Below are 23678 nucleotides of genomic sequence, written 5' to 3'. Positions count from 1 at the left end.
CAAAGTGTTCTATGATATTTTGGTTAGAAACTAGGAATCTCTTATCCCAAACAAATGCACAAAATACTTTTTTTTTCCCAATTGTCATGATTATTTTCCACATTTTAACCTAGGGAATATCTCATAATTTCAAATATAATACGTTTTCTGTTGTCATTAGGAAATAGTACCTAAAATAGGATTATGTCCCAGGATAGACATCTTGTGTAATCATATAAATACTGATTTTTATAACAAAAATTCAGTGAAGTACTAAAAAATAAGACTAGTTATTAGGTAGTTATTTGTAACACCTGAAATGTTGATTTAAGATCTCATCATCAATGTTATGCCTCACATGAATAAGGCTAGCATGACTGATAGATAATAAGAGTCAAAGACTGAGCTGTTTTAGGGCCAGAGGGCCATTCGGTAACCTCTTGGGTCAGGAAACTGTTCAAGAAAGAAATACAGCACTGATAAAATATTTAGCATTTGTTGAAAAGGAAATCCATCCAAAATTCCTAAACCTTAATTTATCTTTATTACTAAAAATTATTTACTTTCTGGTGATTTACTACCTAAACACACAAGCATATATTATCTACATGATATATATTTTTATTTACATACCTGTATATGTAGATCTCTTTATTATAAAAAATTACTTACATTTTACAGTTTATAAATCATATAGTTTTCCTAATATATGTAAATATGTGTATATGTTCTCTAACATATATAAAATGTATTTAATCCTGCTCTTCCATGGACATTGGTAGTATCCACTTTGACACGGACATTGAGAGTATCTCACTTGAGAACAGAGTAATTTAATAATCATTGCTTATTTTTAATTTTTATTTACTTTCAATATCTTTGTCTAAGATTATTTCTCCCCTCTGAAGAAAATTGTAATACTTCCCCATATAAAAACATGTAAACTTGACAAGCTTGAGTGGAAATTAGACTGAACTATGTTTACTATAGTAAGCAGTGATTTTTTTTTTCCACCTCCCTTTTCTCTAGTTTGGAACTCAAATTAAATTAACATTATCGTTGCTTTAATTGCATCATGCCAGTATAAAAAAATGAAAGAAGTACTTTGACATTCATAGTTTCTTATTTAAATGGCATATATTTCCAACTGGAATTACCTATCTGGTTTTCTATCATCTCTGCCTTTCCTGAAGGCTTGAGCCTAGTCTCAGATGCTCAAATCAATCCTGGCCCTTGGGGGCAGGGTGGGATAAAGGGTGGGTGTGGAATTTAAGTGGTGATAGTTAAGCCTGTACTTTAGTGGCTTAACAACAAGTTAAATCTTATATTGACCTTTTCCCTAGTTCTAGTAACTGGACTTCAACCTTCCTTGTACCACATTTCTGGCAACCAAATTTCTCTTCTTGATCATTTTCTTTATACCCAGTTCCTCAGTCTAACAAGGCTTTCACTCCAGGCTTTAAAAGCTTTTTCCTGTACCCCAGCTTCATTACCAGTTGGTAAACTGACCTGCCTACATATTTAGGCCTGCATATTTAGGTCTCTAATTTTCTTTGCTTCTAGATTTCCCACTGCCCTGCTCCTCCCCTGATCTTGTTGTCCTATGCCAGTGATGCAGGCCACTTCTCTTGACTGCCAGCTGCTTTCTGACCCATGCATCCCTCTGTGTATCATGTTCTGCCAGCTGAACATCCTCCTACCACCCCCAGTTAAGTTTATCCTGACCCTCCACATGTCCTATCATAGTCAGGAGATGTGACATAAAGAATTAAAATTTATAAATGTAAGGCAGCCTTATTTTGACACATGAAAAGCATGAGATTAGGAACAAAAATTTTTCTGAAAATAACCACTATGACACTATGATCTCTATGTACAGACTTAGAAAGTCTTAATGGAATGATAGATTACTGTGCTAATATGGCCAGCTATAAAGAATCTTGCATGAATTTGCTACTCATGTATTAGTAAATCTGCTGAATTGAATGCAAACAAATGAAAAGAGATCTGTGATGATTCTTGGAACTCATATAGGTACCTGGAAAAGGAGGAGTTTGGAAAGTTTAAGAATATGGTTACTAATAAAAGTGAGGGTAGTTCTTTATTCACCATAAACTGAATAATGAAGATCACAACACTGAGGCAAGTTTTATTTTCTAGCACAGGGTTTGGCAAACTTCTCTTGAGGGCCAGATAATGAATACTTCGGGCTCTATTTCATTTACCCAGTTCTGCCACTGTGGCTTGAAAGCCAAGAAGTAAATAAATGGGCGTGGCTTGAAAAACAATAAGTAAATAAGTGGGTATGGCTATGTTCCAATGAAACTTCATTTATGGACCCTGAAATAAAAATTTCATATAATTTTCACATGTCACAAAATATTATTCTTCTTTTGATATATTTTCAGCCATTTTTAAAATATAAAAACTATTCTTAGCTCATGGGCTATATAAAAATAGGTGTTGGGACAAATGTGGCCCAATGTTTGGGTTGTAATTTGCCAACCTCTGTTCTAGTTTAATGCATATCTTCCCAGGCTTCCAACTGACTAGAAATGTGTGTGTGTTGTGTATGGGGGAACGGGCGCAGTGGAGAAACAAAAATGTTTTTGCATTTTTGAGAATAACTCATCTTTGCCTAAAAACATGCCTTTTACATATTTTAAAATATTAAAATTTTGCTTGACTGTTTAGCAGTTAAGTTCTCCATTAGAGATGTAGAGAATTTTTTAAAACACTTTTGATTTTTATCAAATAATCAAAATGGAAATGGGAAGTAGCCAGGAGGTTATCTGTAAACCTAAACAAAACAAACAAAGCAAAAGCTTACAAAAGACAAAAACTGTTGCAAAATAAGGTAAGATCCTGGAGAAGCTATTTCTACCATCTAACCCCTGTTTGATTCCCAAATGGTTAACTTTTGATTATAAAGTAACATACCTCTAAGTAACAACTCTAAAGGACATAAGGGGGTGCTAGAAGTGAAACACTGCTCTCATTTATTTAATAGTCACCTTGTAAATAATCACCAATGCATCAGATCTCTATTACTAAAAATAGCAATTAAGGGGCTGGAAGATTTTCATTATAAGGACAAGTAAACTTTGGAATGGACGCATAGCAAATAATTATTTTCTATTATACAGAAGACTTATCTCCTATTTATTTACAAAAAAATTTATTTACAAAATATTTATTTACAAAAAATCTATTTATTTACCAAAAAAAATTTATTTACAAAAAACTTGTCTGATAGGTTCCGGGACTTCATGTGAAATTACAGAGACGGAAAAAAAATTTAATGGGGGAGGGAGGAGTGCAGAAAAACAGATCCAAGTACTTGATACTTTGTTTTTTTCCAGTGCCCCTCCCATTTGTCACTTTCATCTCTCTCCCTTTCAGATTCATTCCATACCCTTTTCATTATATGTTGATCCTCTTGTCCCTCTTCCCTCATCTCCTCAGTTCCTCCTCGCTCATTCGTTTTCTAGCTCTTAGAAATCTCCCTTTCTTTTTGCTCTTCCTCTGTGGTATCTGCTAAAACCTTAGAGAAGTGATGTATTTTCTGAAACTTCTGTGGGTTTCTAAGTGACGCTGAGCATGCTCAGTCGCCAGGGCAGGTTTTGTCGCCAGCAGCTGCCCTGATTCGACCTCTCCAAAAATAGGCATTTAACTCTCTGAACTGTTTAAGGATGTAATTCGTTTTGCTCTCTCTTCATTTTCAAGGTTCAAAGGAAAGCAGCGAGGATTCCAGGGGTCCCGTCGCCCCTACAGCCAATGAGGGGCCTGAGAGGGAGGAGCTTGGGGCTGCTTGGTGCAGCTTGAGCTTCTGAGGGAATCATCCCCAGTAGACGCAGTGGAGTCTGAGCTGTGCTGCATGTCACAGAACAAAATCTTAAAAAATAAAAACAAAAAACAGAAGAGGAGAAACGCTGCAGAGTATGGAACGCTATAGAACTTTCTGAAACATTTGCTTGGGATTCCCGGGGAGCATGATCTTTTAAAACCAATTCTTTCTGAAGCCGGTTTGGGTAACTGGGAAAATGATACATATGCTGAATGCAGCAGCTGATCGAGTGAAATGGACCAGATCGAGGACTGCTAAAAGGGCTGCCTGCGTGGTGGCTGCAGCATATGCTCTGAAAACCCTCTGTCCCATCATTGGCAAGCGTTTAAAGCAATCTGGCCACTGGAAGAAAAAAGAAGCTTACCCGGCTGCAGAGAATAGAGAAATACTGCATTGCACCGAGGCCACTTGTAAAAAACCTTCTCCTGGAGTGAATGCAGATTTTTTCAAACAGCTACTAGAACTTCGGAAAATTCTCTTCCCAAAACTTGTGACCACTGAGACAGGATGGCTCTGCCTCCACTCGGTAGCTCTAATCTCAAGAACATTTCTGTCTATCTATGTAGCTGGTTTGGATGGAAAAATCGTGAAAAGCATTGTGGAAAAGAAGCCTCGGACTTTCATCATCAAATTAATCAAGTGGCTTATGATTGCCATCCCTGCCACCTTTGTCAACAGTGCAATAAGGTACCTAGAGGGCAAATTGGCCTTGGCCTTCAGAACTCGCCTAGTCAACTATGCTTATGAAACCTATTTTACAAATCAGACTTATTATAAGGTGATCAATATGGATGGGAGGCTGGCAAACCCTGACCAGTCTCTTACTGAAGATATTATGATGTTCTCTCAGTCTGTGGCTCACTTGTATTCCAATCTGACCAAACCTATTTTAGATGTAATCCTGACTTCCTATACACTCATCAAGACTGCTACATCCAGAGGAGCAAGCCCAATTGGGCCCACCCTTTTAGCAGGGCTTGTGGTATATGCCACTGCTAAAGTGTTAAAAGCCTGCTCTCCCAAATTTGGTAAATTGGTGGCTGAAGAAGCTCATAGGAAAGGCTATTTGCGGTATGTGCACTCCAGAATTATAGCCAATGTTGAAGAAATTGCCTTCTACAGAGGACATAAGGTAAGAAAGAAATTAAGGTGACGGGTGAAATGTGAGACTGTTCAAGCTGCCACTGCAGTGCTAGATACCATCTGTTGTACTGTTGATGGACCCACTTCTTTAGGGTTTTAGATTCTTATGACAGTCAAACCTGTATTAAAATATATGCTTCATTACCCTTTTTAATCACAAGCTGTTAAAGAATTATAGGTAGAGTGCAAACTTTTCTAAAGTTTCATGAAAATAACATTTTCAGCATTCTAAAAAAGTCTACTTAGTCTCAGTTATCCAAATATGCTCAGAATTATCTCTAAAGCATTTTCTTAAAACGGAAATCCTAAGTAGATGGTCCTAGAACATTGAAGAAAATATATGTTTAGAAACTAAGTAAACATACTTCCACTGAGATGGAAAATTTAGGATGGTATTGTTTGTTTGTTTGTTTGTTTATCAAGAGAAAAAAAAGTGCTTTCATATGAAAGACAGGTGTGACAGTTTTGCATGCCTGGTCCATGATGGAGTTCCTCAGTTCTAAGAAGTGCAGGAGAGTGGCTTACAAATGGCATTTCCATTACTCTTAATGTTCAGTACCATATTTTGACACAAATAAAAAAAGGTAGTGAAATGAAATTTTGTCTAGCTTAGAGGGAAAAGCTAAGATTAGAGATGAAGAGGAAAAAAGGAGTTCCAGAATGTTATTTTTAAATATTAAAGATTTTCAACATTAAGCAGGTCCCTTAAATAGTTAACCTGATTACATAAACTTGCAGTACATTAAAGACTTTTTAAGGTGATGCATCTGAAATGTTAATACAAATGACTTGGCAAATGAAATAGTAAGTTATTCTAAAGCTGAAATGGTATTATAATTAAAAGGCAGAATTATTTAATTTTGAAACATCATCAATAACAACAAAAAAAGAAATTTTATAGTAGTACCAATCTGAAGAAGAAAATTTAAAGCAAATTTAGGACTTCTATTCCCACTTGAAAATTGGCTTAATATGTTGTAATAATAATATTTATGTCATTCTTGAATCACTGAGCTCAGTGATATAAATTATAGCATGTTGTAGGCTTCTTGCATTTAAGACAAAACCTAGTAAATTGAGTTAGTTCAAAAGTGGAGTCTAATTACACATATACATGTCATGTGTTTATTTTCAGATATTTTTGCTGCAATCAAAATGGATAAGTTTCTGTTTATTCATGTCTTATGGAATATCATTTAATTTTAACATCTTATACATATAAATTTGAAAACATAAGTATAAATCACTTGTATATATTTATATTTAACATTATATTTACTGAATATCAGACATTTAAAAAATAATACAGATGTGATTACAACTAAATAATGACTAATTCTGACATTAATCTGTATTTATTGGTTGTTAGAATCACAGGTAATAGTATACTAAGTAAAACAAAATAATATGTAATTATCTTTAAAGAAAGTCCTCAAACATACATTATTTATTTTTATAGTTCATACTAGGTTAATTCTTATCTCTTTTTCTCTCCATAGGTAGAAATGAAGCAACTCCAGAAAAGTTACAAAGCTTTAGCAAATCAGATGAACCTCATTTTATCCAAACGTTTGTGGTACATCATGATAGAGCAGTTCTTGATGAAGTATGTTTGGAGCAGCAGTGGACTAATTATGGTGGCTCTACCTATTATCACTGCAACTGGCTTTGCAGATGGTGGTAATGGCATTTATGTTTAATATTAAATATATGTTTCTGATTATTTCTCTTTAAGGTGTCACTGCTGGAGTTATGTCAGTGAATTGTGTAGCCATCATTCTATAGTCCTTAATGGTCAGAAACAATGGCAGACTTTGCAACATCCAGTAATAAGACCAGCAATATGAAAGAAGTGACTCAAAAGACCTTTACAGTTCCATGATATTTCAGAAACCTCTGATGTAGTGTTTTTGGGAGTTGATCTTGAGCAATTTTAATTATACTGCCTAATATAGAATGATTCTCTAGTTTACAGTTCAACTCAACACAAATTAATACCCTCAAAAGGAGTATAATAGAAAGTCTCCACATGTGTTGTAAATTTCAGTTCTGCACATAGCATGCATTTAGTCTATAAATATTCTATAACTAGATCTGCCCTGATTTGAGATTTGAATAGTTGGTTGACTACATTAGACAATTAATAATACTGTTTCAGGGAGAGCTTCATGCCATGTAACAAGGTCTCCTCTACTTGTAGGTAATATAGAAAACCTCCTATTTGGTGGTATTGTGGGGATAGGGATTGTCAAGTTTCAGGGGTCTAATTCTATCCTACCACTGTCCCAGTGGTTTTTTTTATCAACATTTTTCATCCTTTGGAACAACTAAGAAAGGTAAAGACAAGGAGGACAATATTAAAATGTTATGTAATACTTGAGATGGGAGTTTGGGTCTTAATTGGCAGGACAGAGGGGGATTAATTAAAGAAGCAGCATTTTCCTCTCTTTTTCCAAAGTAAAATATTCCCCCTCCTCTTTAAAAACCACTTGACCAAAATTGGTCTTAGTGTTGAAGGAGCTAGACAAAAACATGGGCTTTGTGGTGAGACAGAGCTTTGCTCAAGTCTTTGCTTTCCCTCTTTCTGTCTGTGTCCTTTTAGTCATGTTAATTAAACTGTCTAAACCTCAGTTTCCTCATCTGTAAAATGAGAATCAGAAAGGCTACTTCAGAGTGGGGTGGTGAGGATTTAGTAGAATAATGTATCAAGAGCATGTATGAAGAACATTGACATGGTGACAATTATTGCCTAGAAAACAAAAGGCAACACTAAGAAAAATGTAACAGAATTCACACTATTTTACAGTTGTTTTTGGTGTAGAATTAAGTATTAATAGTTATTTATTTGAAGTCATCCAATAAAAACAAGTAAAAAATTACCATATGCTTTAATATATTAAAACAGTGCTTTAATGCTTTACCAATTCTCACAAAAACACCTGTCAAATTTGAGTCACTCTTAACCTAAAATTGTTCATTTTGGTAAAGTAGGATTTGTCAATCCCTTGTGGTAAGTGCTATACATATACCAAATGTACTGTGCAACTCAACTGTCTAATGGTGTATTTAGACCACTAGGAAAACTGAATTTTATCTGTTTATTTAATGTTTTCAAAATTCATTTTAAAAAGCTTCTATTGAAAAAAGCATTATTAGTATTTTTAGATTTAATCCTTTCATAATGAAATAAAATAAATTGCTTTTTCAAAAGAGTATTAGAGAAAAAAAGACAAAAATGTATGGTCTTAAGATTAGTTTTACTAAGAAATTTAACAAAATTGTCAGATATTCATAGTGAATATCTATCCATCAGTTTATGGATATTTTAAAAGTTTCATGTATAATGTGTATTAGAAACTACCCCAGTGACAAAATTATGGTGTTGTTCTGTTAGTCTTTGGAAGAACTGGTCTTATTAGAAAACCCTGGAGTATTCAACATAGAACATAGAAAATTCAGCTATTAATGGTGACAAATTAAACCCACAGAGAGCAATAAGAAGTAAACAATGTATACAAACAATCTAACAATGTTCTGTAGGTGATGTAATAAGATATTTAAAAATAAATCCTACAAATCTTGAAAATACAATAGTAAATTAAAGAAACAGCATTAAAATTTTAGATTGAAATTGTGATAATAATCACATTGATGCAAGTGAAACAAAATAATTCTTAAAGCTTCTTTTCAAAAGAAAATTTTATAAAAAGAAAAGCAATGTAAGAATTTCATAGAAGAATAAAATGAATTCATATGATAATATTAAGAGAGTGTGCTTTGATATCTTCTATAATTTCTAAGGTTACTGTGTGTATGCTTATAATGTTTGTATGTATGTATTTATGAAATATATTTGACTTATGATGACATACCACATGAAAACACTAACTTATCATTTTACACAGACAAAATAATTAAGTTTTTTTTTAGATAATGATATTATCTTTGAGGCTTTAGGTCTTGGAATTAAATACTATCTATCCTAATCTAGTCTTCAATCTTAATTTATACTTACGCCCTGAGTTGTCTCTTACATTAGAGATAAATTAAGCACATGATAGAACATATTTTAATGCAAAATTAGATGGAAAAAATGGATGAATAAGAGGGATGGCAAAGAGGAAATGGAGAAAAAGCAGAAAAGAGGAAAGAAAGAGAAGAGTAAAGGAAGAAACAGGCCACTGTTCAAATCTTGGCTCTGCTATTTAGTAGTTATCCATCCTTAAGAAAGTTACAGAAACTTTATATGCCTCAGTTTTCCTTTCTTAACCATAGGAATAATAATATATATTTTGCAGAATTGTTATGAAATTATAATGTGCCTTGAAGCAGTCCATGGCAAATAGTAAGAATTTAGGTGGAACCAATGGTTAATATTTATTACATTCTTACTATACAGGCTCTGGTATCAGATTGCCTGGGTTCAAATGCTGGCTCTTTTGCTTATTGGGCTGTAACTTTGGACAAATCATTTAACCTTTTTGTGCTTCAGTTGCATTGAATCTGTAGGTTGCTTTGGGTAGTATAGTCATTTTCACAATATTGATTCTTCCAATCCGAGAACATAATATATCTCTCCATCTGTTTGTGTCATCTTTTTTTTTTAACACCTTTATTAGAGTATAATTGCTTTACAATGGTGTGTTAGTTTCTGCTTTATAAGTGAATCAGCTATACATATACATATATCCCCATATCTCCTCCCTCTTGTGTCTACCTCCCACCCTCCTTATCCCACCCCTCTACGTGGTTACAAAGCACCGAACTGATCTCCCTGTGCTATGCGGCTGCTTCCCACTAGCTATTTTAGTTTGGTAGTGTATATATGTCCACTTTGATTTGTTTCATCAGTGTCTTATAGTTTTCTGAGTACAGGTCTTGACCTCCTTAGGTAGGTTTATTCCTAGGTATTTTATTCTTTTTGTTGCAACAGTGAATGGGATTGTTTCCTTAATTTCTCTTTCTGATCTTCCATTGTTAGTGTATAGGAATGCAAGAGATTTCTGTGTGTTAATTTTGTATCCTGCAACTTTATCAGATTCATTGATTAGCTCTAGTAGTTTTCTGGTGCCATCTTTAGGATTCTCTATGTATAATATCATGTCATCTGCAAACAGTGACAGTTTTACTTCTTCTTTTCCAATTTGTATTTCTTTTACTTCTTTTTCTTCTCTGATTGCTGTGGCTAGGACTTCCAAAACTATGTTGAATAATAGTGGACATCCTTGTCTTTTTCCACATCTGTGTAGAAATGCTTTCAGTTTTTCACCATTGAGAATGATGTTTGCTGTGGGTTTGTCATATACGGCCTTTATTATGTTGAGGTAGTTTCCCTCTATGCCCACTTTCTGGAGAGTTTTTATCATAAATGGGTGTTGAATTATGTCAAAAGCTTTTTCTGCATCTATTGAGATGATCATACTGGTTTTATTCTTCAATTTGTTAATATGGTGTATCACATTGATTGATTTGTGTATATTGAAGAATCCTTGCTTTCCTGGGATAAATCTCACTTGATCATGGTGTATGGTCCTTTTAATGTGTTTTTATATTCTGTTTGCTAGTATTTTGTGGAGAATTTTTGCATCTATATTCATCAGTGATATTGGTCTGTAATTTTCTTTTTTTGTAGTATCTCTGTCTGGTTTTGGTATCAGGGTGATGGTAGCCTCACAGAATGAGTTTGGGAGTGTTCCTTCTCTGTAATTTTTGGAAGAGTTTGAGAAGGATGGCTGTTAGCTCTTCTCTAAATGTTTGATAGAATTCACATTTGAAGCCATCTGGTCCTGGACTTTCATTTGTTGGAAGATTTATAATCATAGTTTCAATTTCATTACTTGTGATTGGTCTGTTCATATTTTCTATTCCTTCCTGATTCAGTCTTGGAATTTCTAGGAATTTGTCCATTTCTTCCATGTTGTCCATTTTATTGGTATAGTGTTGCTTGTAGTAGTCTCTTATGATGCTTTGTATTTCTGTGGTGTCCGTTGTAATTTCTCCTTTTTCATTTCTAATTTTATTGATTTGAGTCCTCGCACTCTTCTTGTTGATGAGTCTGGCTAAAGATTTATCAAGTGTGTTTATCTTCTCAGAGAACCAGCTTTTAGTTTTATTGATCTTTGCTATTGTTTTCTTTGTTTCTATTTCATTTATTTCTGATCTGATCTTTATGATTTCTTTCCTTCTCCTAACTTTGGGTTTTGTTTGTTCTTCCTCTAGTTCCTTTAGGTGTAAAGTTGATTGTTTATTTGAGATTTTTCTTGTTTCCCAAGGTAGGCTTGTATAGCTATAAACTTCCCTCTTAGAACTGCTTTTGCTGCATCTCATGGGTTTTGGATCGTTGTATTTCCATTGTATTTTGCCTCGAGGTAGTTTTTGATTTTCTCTTTGATTTCTTCAGTGATCTCTTGATCATTTAATAACATATTGTTTTGCCTCCTTGTGTTTGTGTTTTTAACGATTTTTCCCCTGTAATTCATTTCTAATCTCATAGCATTGTGGTCAGAAAAGATGCTTGATATGATTTCAAATGTCTTAGATTTACCAAGCCTTGATCTGTGACACAAAGTGTGATCTATCCTTGAGAACGTTCTGTGTGCACTTGAGAAGAAAGTGTAATCTGCTGTTTTCGGATGGAATGTCCTATAAATATCAATTAAAGCTATCTGGTCTATTGTGTCATTTAAAGCTTGTGTTTCCTTATTAATTTTCTGTATGGATGATCTGTCCATTGGTGTAAGTAAGGTGTTAAAGTCCCCCACTATTATTGTGTTACTGTTGATTTCCTCTATTATAGCCATTAGCATTTACCTTATGTATTGAGGTGCTCCTATTTTGGGTGCATATATATTTATAATTGTTTTATCTTCTTTTTGGATTGATCACTTGATCATTATGTAGTGTCCTTCCTTATCTCTTGTAACACTCTTTAATTTAAAGTCTATTTTATCTGATATGAGCATAGGTGCTCGAACTTTCTTTTGATTACTATTTGCATGGAATATCTTTTTCCATCCCCTCACTTTCCATCTGTATGTGTCCCTAGGTCTGAAGTGGGTCTCTTGTAGGCAGCATACATATGGGTCTTGTTTTTGTGTACATTCAGTGAGACTGTGTCTTTTGGTTGGAACTTTTAATCCATTCTCATTTAAGGTAATTATCGATATGTATGTTCCTATTACCATTTTCTTAATTATTTTGGGGTGTTTTGTAGGTCCTTTTCTCCTCTTGTGTTTTCTGCTTGGAGAAGTTCCTTTAGCATTTGTTGTAGAGCTCGTTTGGTGGTGCTGAATTCTCTTAGCTTTTGCTTGTCTGTAAAGCTTTTGCTTTCTCCATCAAATCTGAATGAGATCCTTGTCGGGTATAGTAGTCTTGGTCATAGGTTCTTCCCTTTCATTACTTTAAATATATCATGCTACTCCCTCTGGCTTGTAGAGTTTCTGCTGAGAAATCAGCTGTTGACCTTACGGGAGTTCCCTTGTATGTTAGTTGTCATTTTTCCCTTGTTGCTTTTAATAATTTTTCTTTGTCTTTAATTTTTTTCAATTTGGTGACTATGTGTTCAGCATGTTTCTCCTTGGGTTTATCCTGACTGAGACTCTCTATGCTTCCTGGACTTGGGTGGCTATTTCCTTTCCCATGTTAGGGAAGTTTTCAACTATAATCTCTTCAAATATTTACTCGGGTCCTTTCTCTCTCTCTCTTCTCCTTCTGGGACCCCTATAATGTGAATGTTGTTGTGTTTAATGTTGTCCCAGAGGTCTCTTAGGCTGTCTTCATTTCCTTTCATTCTTTTTTCTTTATTCTGTTCCATGGCAGTGAATTCCACCATTCTGTCTTCCAGGCCACTTATCTGTTCTTCTGCCTCAGTTATTCTGCTATTGATTCCTTCTAGTGTATTTTTCATTTCAGTTATTGTGCTATTCATCTCTGTTTGTTCTTTAGTTCTTCTAGGTGTTTTTTCTTTAAATCTTCTAGGTCTTTGTTAAACATTTCTTGTATCTTCTCAATCTTTGCCTCCATTCTTTTTCTGAGGTCCTGTATCATCTTCACTGTCATTATTCTGAATTCTTTTTCTGGTAGGTTGCCTATCTCCACTTCATTTAATTGTTTTTCTGGGGTTTTATCTTGTTCCTTCATCTGGTACATAGTCGTCTGCCTTTTCATTTTGTCTGTCTTTCTGTGAATGTGTTTTTTGTTTCACAAGCTGCAGTATTGTGGTTCTTTTTGCTTCTGATCAGTTTTATTTCTTCTTAATGATGCTATCAGTGAAAGCTATTATTCAAACCCCTTTTAACCCAAATTCATAAAATCCCATAATTATTTTAGATCATCAGCCACATTCCCTGAGCCAAAACTATTCTTAGCACTTTAACTGATACAGCAGTCACTATTTTGGTAGCTTGCTGAGAATCCTTTGTTAATTTTTTGTGGCTATCTAAATTTTATCACACATTTAAATGTGTTTAAGAATATCTACATTCTGTTCCCAGCCTACTTAGCCATTCAGGTCTTTCTCTCATCACTTATACTAACACTCAAAGCCTTTCTTTTTTCATTCTTCAAGGAAACATACTAACTTCAAGGGAACTAAAGATAGTTCTCTAGAGCAGTACTTAACTCTCGAGCTAGGAGGTCCCCATAAACTCATGGTTTTTCTGATACTCAAGTAAAATCAGTGCTTAACACCAACCCATACTGTAACTTGATGAGGTTATTATTCAATTGGCATTGCTTGAAATTTCCCTTCTTTGAGACATTGCTTATGCTGTACTTGTGATCTTTTAAAATTGTATGCAGTCTTTAAGGCCTCACTCCCAGTCTACTCCTCCATGAAGTATTTCTTGTCTCTTGCAGAAAGAAATTATTTTTGCATCCTTCAAATGTGTCATATTAACTCTCCTCATAGGCTGCCCTGCATTGTTATTTGGGAACTTGTCTTCTTTCTCCTATCAAACTGTAAGCTTCCTAAGGAAAGAATCTGAAAATTACATTTAATCCTTGCATATCCTGTAACACCTTGCCTAATTTCTTGTAAATCCTGCTGTTCAGTAAATATCTGCTGAGTGAATTTTACCTTATATTATGCATGGATCCCTTTCAAACTCAGCTGAGCTGTCTATGACCAAGTAAAGGTGAAAGTATCCGGTAGTTGTAGCAGGGCACATGTTAAATATTTGCATGTCATGGAGAAAAAAAAAAAAAAAACCCTTTTCACTGAGATAAATCCAAGCAAAATAAATAACAAAGTGGGCCCATGGCTATTTATATTATTCTAATTTCTTCATTAGTTTACAGCTTTCAATTTAGAATTTTGGTGATAGTCCATAGAAAGACTGGATAGAGAATCAAATTGATGCCAAGATTAAAGTAATGACCTGGAGAGAATAATTTTAAAGAATAATACTAAATGGAGTAGATATGCAATAATAACAATAACACTTAGAGAAAATAATAACACCTAACATTTAAGAGCAATTATTATAAACTCTGGATTAGGCTAACACTTTGCTTGTATTTCCCCTTTAAATCTCACAACAACCCTCTGAGATAGAATTGTTTGAGATATACTATTATTTCCCTCATTTACACATGAGAAAGTAGCATGGAGTAGATTAGTGGCTTGCTCTACTAACTTTACTACTTGCCATTAAGTAGTAGAGTCTGGACTCTAACTTGGTCTGACTTCTGGCTTTTAACCATAATTCTGCATTGACAGTAATTTAAGATATTTATCTATCTATCCATCCATCCATTCAATACACATTAAGGAGTACTGTGTTCTAGACACTCTGGTGAGTACTATGAATAATGAATAAAATACAGTCTTGCCCCTTAAAGAAGTTATAGTCCACTGGAAAAGCCAGACAAGTGTTTCCAGGAAAACCTGTACTAAAGAGTTAACTCTTTAAGAAAGAGCTTGGCAAAAAAGAAAGTATATTAAAGTCAGAAAATATTATATATGCAAATACCAGAGAGTAAGCAGAATATTGCATGGTTGGGGTGTTGCTAAACTCTAGGGTGAAAGTTGAAACAGGTAGACAGAGCTAGATTATGAGGGTCAGCTACTTTGCATTTCTATTAAAGAAATAACACTAGAAATATTAGCTTAGATTGTAGTTAATGGTATTTTATTGACTGAATCAGTAGTATTTTATTTCCTAGCTCTAATAAGGGCAGGACGTTGATTTTGGTAAGGGTTGAAAGAATGCTAAATTAAAATAGTCTTAATTCCTATAGATTTAATTCTTCTAACTCTCCTTCTAGAAAAATAATAAGACAAAGGAAGATTTAAATAAAATCTGGTACAAACACTATTTTTAAAATAATTCATTAATTCCTAGGAAATTGCTGATACTAATGAAAAATTTTCATATGGTTGTTTTAGTCACAGTCTCATAGTACAAAACAAAACATTTAGTTACTTAAAAAATTCAACAGTTTTGTAATTTGCTTTTAGATCTAGAGGATGATCGAAAGCAAGCTATGGTTAGTGAGCGGACAGAAGCGTTTACCACTGCTCGAAATTTATTGGCCTCTGGAGCTGACGCTATTGAAAGGATTATGTCTTCATACAAAGAGGTACTTGCATTTCTTGTTATCAATTTGATTAAACTAAGATATATGAAAATGAAGCAAAAATGTAAATTACCACATATGTTTATTATTTTGGAAACAGCTTTTCTCTACCAAAAATTGCTGAGTATAATCAAGATAAAGGACAACAACTCCCAAGTCTATTGCTGCTAATACCTTTCAGTTTTTATACTCTCAATTGTCAACTCCTTTTTCTGTCTATAGTGTGACATATTTGCTCTTAAATTTTACTAAAAGGTCCTTTGGTATGGGTTTTGGAGCCAGAGTGCCTAAATCTAAATTCTTGCTCTAGTATTTACAAATTATATGAACTTTACCTGTTTCTGTCTGTTTCTTCACCTGTAAAATGGGGATAATGATAGTGATGACTTTGTAGTGTTGTTGTGATAGTAAGCACTTTGATAAGTGTTAGCCAATAATATTACTTATATACCTTGCAAACTTTTACTTATACTTCAGGACAAGTCAAGCCTTACCAACCACGTATAAAAAACCCTTTTGTGATTCCACTTTCTTTCTGACTTCCCTGCAGAGTCAGGGTCTTCCTTCTCTGTGTTCATAGTACATCTGGTGCTTTACCACATTATTATTATCTATCTTTTGCGTAAGACCCTGAGTGGAAAGCAGGAACTATCTTATTCATCTTTACATTCCTAATATCTATTTTAATGCTTGGAATATTGTATATGGTCAGTAAATATTTGCTGAGAGAATGGTAATAAGACCTACAGATAACAAAGGGTTAAGATTAAAAAACACTTTATTCAATTCAGATATTAAATAATATTCCCATGGACAGTCATTCTCACTACTAATTACTCTTGTGGCTTGTGTATCAATATAAATTGCCAGAGCATCATTATAAATTTAGCTACCTATTAAATTATCCTTTGATAAATTATATAAGATAGTTGCAAAGTTTGTGATTTGCTGACAAAACTTTTCAATCTCATTTAACAACTGATTTATTGAATTGGGTTTTTTTAAAAAAAGGTAAAACCAGTTGTTTAGGGCCACAAAGCAAGACAACTCAATTAAAACTTTTTTTTCAAATAGTAATTTTGATAATCTGGAGACACAGTTTTGGGGATAGCTTTTTCAGCTAATAAATTACTTATTATTAAAATTAAATGAGAAATCAAAATTTTATATATCTCACATTCAAACACTTTGCTATCTAAGTCATAGAGAGAATATCAGATCTTTTTTCTAGATTGTCTCCAACACAAGAAATTATTGCATTTTGTTTCGTTTTGCCTGTATGTGCATTGAATCATAGAACTTTTACTTCTAAAGAATCTTATTACTCCTGTGAAAGCACATGAAAGTATCATGGATTCTCCACTAGCTCTAGAGGGAACAAGGTTTCTTTTTAGACAAACCCCCTTGTCTTATATCTGAAAGTAATTTGTCCACAGTCACGTTCTCATTTCTTTTTTTTTTTTTTTGACACTCTTTGCCCATTCATCCCTGCATCCTGGTCTACTAACTCAATGCCTCCTGCCTTTCTTTAATTGACCTCCTCATTTGTTTCAGGTTTTTTTAATGCAACTATATTTACTTAGGTTTCTTTTGGATCTATATTTTGTTAATCCTTAGTTCTGATTTCCTCTACTTGGGAACTCAAGAGATTCTTCTAGATAACAGTTTAGAAATTATCCTATATAATAGCTATAACATTAATATATAGAAATGAAATACTAATCTAATTATAGACCTCTCACACAGTAGAGACATGTGGTAGAAGGCTTTTAACAATAATACCTGCTCATTCACTGTTTAAGTTTTGCACACACAAAAATCTTACACAATGTTGGTAATGTATTAGTCCATAGTTTATTGTTTAAGAGACATTTATTAGTGACATGCCTTGCTTATTGATACCAATTTCCTACTAAACAGTTCTGTAAGGGAATGGTTTTTGTTGCTTCCTTTTCACTGAGAAAGATGGTCTTGACAGTCCATGAGTCACCTTTCAGGTGAGTCACCTTGATAACAAGGTGTTCTTTTAATAGAAAAGCAACAGAGATTCAACCTAAATTGGACAACTGGCAGAATAGGAGCAAGATACCACTCTATTGAGCCTTTTGAACTAAAGCAGAGATTTATCTCATCTTATAATCTCATCTAGAAAAAAAGTCATACTTAATATTTTTCTTTGGGCATATAAATCATGTTTGGCTTGAAAAGAAGCTGAATTTTGTGGGATTTGGACTGAAAAGGATTTAAAGCTTTTCACTGAGCTCACACCAATATTGGTATCCACTAGCAGGGGTATTTTCTCTGGCCAAACTTAGGAATTTTGACAATCAGTTTGACTCAGAAATGTCATTTCATAATAAGAAAAATATGCATTTTTCTTCTATTTAAAATCTTCTATTTTTAATTGAAAAAAGATATCAAAATAAAGAATCATTATTTCACTGAATGGATTTAAGCTTTTCACAAACCTTCTAATTTCTGGAAATCAAATTTTCATGCAAACGGGGGCCAAATCAGAAAATTGATTGAAAGATTTTTAAGTCTCACTAATATTCTGAAGTCTTTACATTTCGCTTTGAACCCTGACTTGAATGAATAATTTTTATGTGTTTTTTAATTCCAATCAAACTTAAGCTGTCGACTTGCTATGCTGCTTTCTTGATAAGTTTTTTAGTGTTACTGGTTTTAGTTATCAGATATACTATCTACTTTTCATGTATAATAAAATAGGATCTTTAACATTAAATCAAGAGGCTTATATGATTGCACATTTGTTTAAAAGTCTGTCTTGAGTATACTATTTTATCTCCCTATGTTGGTTTTAGATAACTGAATTAGCAGGCTATACTGCTCGAGTATACAACATGTTTTGGGTCTTTGATGAAGTTAAAAGAGGCATTTATAAGAGAACTGCTGTCTTGCAAGAGTCTGAAAACCATAGCAAGAGTGGAGTTAACGTAGAATTACCCCTCAGTGAGACACTGGAAATCAAAGGTATTAAACTCAAATGTTTTTATATTTTTTCTATATTTAAATGTTTAACAACAGAACCAAAGTTTTTTAGAAGATAGCTTTGAACAGATGTAAGAAACCAACATTTAGTTATTTAAACAGTTATTCCTAAAGTTAGTGCTGCATTTTGAGGAGTAGTGACTAATATTACCATAAAAAATATTATGCTACTTTTATTTAGGACAAAATGTCTAGAATTATTTTTAGAAACTGCACATATGGCAGAATGAATTGTTTGCGTTTAAAATTCAAATAACAGAATTAGAGCTAATGTCATACTGTTCTCCATCATTCTATCATTTGGCTTGGTTATTATAGTTTTAAAAATTATAGTTTTCTATGTCTTAATTTCCTTTTTTCAACTGTGTTTTTTTTTCTATAGGAAAGTTTAATTGAGAGAAATAAGTAGTTATAAACAGTGTGGCTGGGTTATACCAGATAGAGTTTAGCTTTGCTCTCATTATGATATTAACATCATATTACAGTAAAATAATATTTCTGAGAAAGATTTTCCAAATAGATATGTCAAAATGTGCAAATTTACATTAGACTTTCTTTAGATATAGATATCTATATTTACATTTATTTCTATGATTCATTAATGTAAATTATCTTTATAGTGAATTTATCTGTTATGCTACATTATACTTTAAGTTATTTAATTAGCAATAACACATGATAGCTTTTGAAACTTAAACTTTTCCTTAACTTATAGGAAAAGTTATTGATGTGGATCATGGAATTATTTGTGAAAATGTTCCCATAATTACACCAACGGGAGAAGTGGTGGCTTCCAAGCTAAACTTCAAAGTAAGATGATATTCAAGAATCTTCTGATTGTTGCCAACACAATAATACAAAACAACTCAGAATTCATGTGCTTTATATTAAATACTTGGAGGAGCATATGGAAAGGAGGGGAAATCAAGGTATGCACAGAGGCTCAATTACAGAAGCAGTTACTTCCTCAGAAAGCAGAGAGAAAGAAAAATTTGATTTCTACTGCTTTATGGCCTGGTTGAAAATCAAAATTAGAGTACACTGAGAGCCTATACAAAGTAACTTTTGGGAACAATAGGAAACTTCTTCAGAAATTAATATCTGGAAATACATTTTATTTTTTTCCTTATAGGAGTTACTCAAAAAATACAAGCCTATATTGTTATATATTTACTAAAATATGAGAGAAGTCATCAGCAAGTTTACATTCTCTAAATTTAATTTATATCTTCAATAATCACATCTTCTATTAGGAAAAAAATGATCAGAAGATTCATGAATTGGAATTTAGTTTTTAATTCTGTTGAGAATAATAGTTATTTGTTATTTAATACTCTGTCTTGATTACAAAAACTAAGGTGCAAAAATAGCTAATAAATCTGAGACCCTGATTTAAAGTATTGTAAAATTCAAACACACATTTTGGAATCCAAGTACAAAATAATTTGCTGATAAGTATAATGGAGTTATCTGTGCGTAGTTCAAACAATGACATGATTGGACTTGATAACAGAATTAGAAACATGACCGTATATGTGCATTTAATGATTTTAATATGGACCTTAGTCTAGGTTTAATTATTAAAGATGTATTTGAAAATGCATAAGCCTGCTGGAAGAGGATAAGAAGTACTGAACAGGGAGAAATTCTGAGTTAATAAACGTAAGAGAAATTGTGTTTTAACTACAATTTGGATGGGCTCTATTTTTCCATTAATGGACCTATAGAGTAGCAATAAGGTGCTAATGATGCAGCATAATCTTAAGTAGATTTAAAATAAAGCCTTTGAAGAGGCCTACATGGGGTATTTAACTATTTGCTAATACTTTAGCAATTTTTAATGTATGACTTTTTATAGAGGTTTTTCATCAGGTTAGGTTTCATAATATCAATTCTTGTTGCTCCATTTATTAAATAGAGGAAGAGTCTTAAATTCTCCCACCTACTAACTAAATACATTATTGTGGACACATAACACTCTTTCTGTGAAAAAATTCAGAGCTCAGTATATTTTTATATAAAATGAATTTTAAAATACTTAATCTAGTGAAAGTGTCATAAATTTTGAGGTTCTCCAATGGTATATCTTAATATAGTATACTTTTATGATAATTATTTATTTCTGAGTCAGACAGGGAGTTTTATTTAAAGTCTCAGGTCCCCAAAGTATAATAGAAAATTTTGTTTCCTCTGCATGGATTGATAAATAAACAGGTTTCTAGAGGAAAACATTCTCGTTCTTATGTTAGCCTTTTGGAATTAAAAAACCATTTAGAGAAGAAAATTTCAGTAAATGTGGGAATTCTTTTGCCTCACACTGTTTACTAAACATCAGAAAACTTATGCTAAAAAATGATATGAATGTAGAAAAGTCTTCTATTATGACTCAAAATGTGTTAAATTTCTGAGAATTCCTAGTAGAGAATGACCCTATTAAATATTTTGTTTATATACCTTTTGCCATGGCACATACCTTTAAAACATCTTTTGAAAAGTGTTTATGCTTCTACAAAATTAAACTTTCTTAATCCTCTCTCTACTGAAAGAGCAGAGCAAATCACAAAACCCATTCTGGGTTCTTCCCAGGATTTTTTTTTAACTTTATTCTATCAAAATGGCATTTCAGTTTGCCTACAATTAGGGAGAAAAAATATCTGTGGTCAGATTTTATAGACTCAAGCTTGCTCCTGTCTTATGTCCTTGTGGTAGCTATCTTTATTGCCTGGAATGCTCTTCCACCAGATCTTACTTGTTGCTTCTTGTCACCAGGCTAAGGCAAAATGGTATCTCCTCAAAGAGGACTTTCCTGACCACCTAATCAAAAGAAGACCCCTTCCCCTGCCAACCTCACAATGCCACCATCTTTCCCTAACACATCTTCCTTTTTTGCTATCATAATAGCATTTATGACTAGTTAATTTTTTGTTCACGTGTTTATTGCCATCTTTGCCATTGAAATGTAAGCTCCACAGAACAGGAACTTTGTCTTGAGCAGCACTGTATCTTCTGTGCCTAGAAGAATGTCAAGCACATTTAGATATTCAATCAATGTTTGCCGAGGAAATGACTAATTACTTAGAATATAGATCTGAACCATTTTTGCTTTACATATATTTATTACATACATTCTTAGTTCTTTTATCAAACCTTCATATCAACCTTTTTTTCCTTCCCTTCCTCCCTTCCCCCTTCCTCTCCCTACCGCATTCTTTCAGCAAAAAGATTTTAGCTTATGTTATACACAGCAAATGAGTAATGGATATACATGGATATGGTTCCTTATACTGACATAATACAAGTAATATAATGCTCTTTCACCTTTGAGTTTTCAACATAATGTATTCTACATCATGGACCTTAGATATTTGTATCTATACTGTACAAAGCTACATATACAGGCATACTGTAAATTTCTACCTCTCGTACTTTTATACTATATTCTTTTTTTTTTTTTTTTTGCGGTACATGGGCCTCTCACTGCCGTGGCCTCTCCCGTTGCGGAGCACAGGCTCCGGACGCGCAGGCCCAGCGGCCATGGCTCACGGGCCCAGCTGCTCCGTGGCATGCGGGATCCCCCCGGACCGGGGCACGAACCCGCATCCCCCGCATCGGCAGGCGGACTCCCAACCACTGCGCCACCAGGGAAGCCCTGCTATATTCATTTTTTAGTCACTGATTATAAAATATCATTTGTTCTTAGAAGTAAATCAGATTTTTAAATGTTCCTTTTTCTTGACCCTTACAATACCTTTAAGATAGCACATTGACAACTTCCTGATCCTATTGGGTGGAATAAGAAGTCATGAAATTTAACTGTTTAAATGATAAGTAAGCTGAAAGATTCTAAGAGAATCATCCAATCAACAATCGATAAATAGCTTAATTCATCCCTAGACATAAGACTAAATTACAGTCTTCTTGCTTGTCTCTGTCTTAATTTCCTAAACATATTTTCTCCATCTGTGAATAAACCAAAATTAGAATCATTTTATGTCTCTCATTATGGGCTTTTGTGATTTCTGTAACATTTCAGACTACTGAATTAAACAACCCAGCTGACTTGTAGAACTCCAACTTACAAATACAACAGAGTTGTATCTTAATTGAAGTAAATTTAATCAAATATTAATATAAATAAAATAAATTCAATCTATTTTAATTTAAATTAAATTTTTACAATTTCTTATTTCCACGTGGTTATGTTCCTATGTATTTGTGTAGTATGTGATGGCAAGACCTCAATGAAAATTTTGGGAAGTCAGTGCTCATTTGAAGAAGATCCATTTCTTTGGAATTGGATCATTTTATGATGCTTTTAGCGTCAGAGCGTAGTCAAAAGCCAGATTTGATGGTCTCAATCCCGATATGTTTTTCTTTGATTCCTTGCCCATCCTAGGTTATCATGTGTTTGAAAGTTTTAAAAAAAATCCCTTTTAAATGCTGCCAAATGAAACCATTTTTACATATTGTAATTTCTAATTTTATTTCTTACCTTAGGTAGAAGAAGGAATGCATCTTTTGATAACTGGTCCCAATGGTTGTGGGAAAAGTTCTCTCTTCAGAATTTTAAGTGGGCTCTGGCCTGTGTATGAAGGAATCCTATATAAACCACCTCCACAACATATGTTCTATATTCCACAAAGGTAGGTAAAGTTTCTTATATCACAATGAACAATTTCCTTTTGCTTTTGAATTATCTTGATTCCTTAAGCTCTTCTGTAGGTAATCTTTAAGCATGTTTTTATTGAGAGATGCAGTTAAGGAAATAAAAATTATCCTAAAAAGTTTTATTACTGCTTTGATTATAATAGTTTCCAGTATAATAACAATTCTTTTCATTTTCACGTCATTGTAATGAACACTCAGAGACTATAGATGTTAGTCTCAAGGAGTAGCAGGCTACTCCAAAGAGTAAGTATATTGCCTTAGATGTCAGATTATCTCTTCTCACAAAAAATTAATAGTTCTTGGATAGTATACTAGTCTTTCCATCAAGCTGCATACATTCATATGTTCTAAAATTGTTCAATTATGTTTTAAGAGCCTCTGTGAAATAATCTTTATCACAATTCTGTTATATAATTAATTAATGATTTGAAACTACCTTAATTAAAAATAT

The 23678-nt window shown here is 33.4% G+C and overlaps 1 protein-coding gene across 5 annotated transcripts in view; it reads left to right on the top strand.

The window, feature by feature from the left end:
- Positions 1-4022: 4022 nt before the first annotated feature.
- The window catches only part of ABCD2 (ATP binding cassette subfamily D member 2), a gene marked incomplete at both ends in the record, with an annotated part of 79075 nt that continues 59419 nt past the window's right edge, over positions 4023-23678 (top strand). For 2 of the 5 annotated variants that reach the window (XM_079714438.1, XM_079714437.1), the window contains 6 exons: positions 4023-4958; positions 6469-6649; positions 15435-15550; positions 18373-18541; positions 19275-19369; positions 23057-23202. In XM_079714438.1, coding sequence (XP_079570564.1) covers positions 4023-4958; positions 6469-6649; positions 15435-15550; positions 18373-18541; positions 19275-19369; positions 23057-23202 — 1643 coding nt within the window. Of the gene's footprint in view, positions 4959-6468; positions 6650-15428; positions 15551-18372; positions 18542-19274; positions 19370-23056; positions 23203-23678 lie in introns of all 5 variants that reach the window. The other 3 variants (XM_079714436.1, XM_079714435.1, XM_079714439.1) reach the window with 3 other exon arrangements.

Source organism: Hyperoodon ampullatus, assembly GCF_949752795.1.
Source record: "Hyperoodon ampullatus genome assembly, chromosome: 11".
In the NCBI taxonomy this organism is placed as follows: domain Eukaryota; kingdom Metazoa; phylum Chordata; class Mammalia; order Artiodactyla; family Ziphiidae; genus Hyperoodon; species Hyperoodon ampullatus.
The sequence above is the reverse complement of the archived record's forward strand: the minus strand, read 5'-3'. Positions and strand labels throughout refer to the sequence as shown.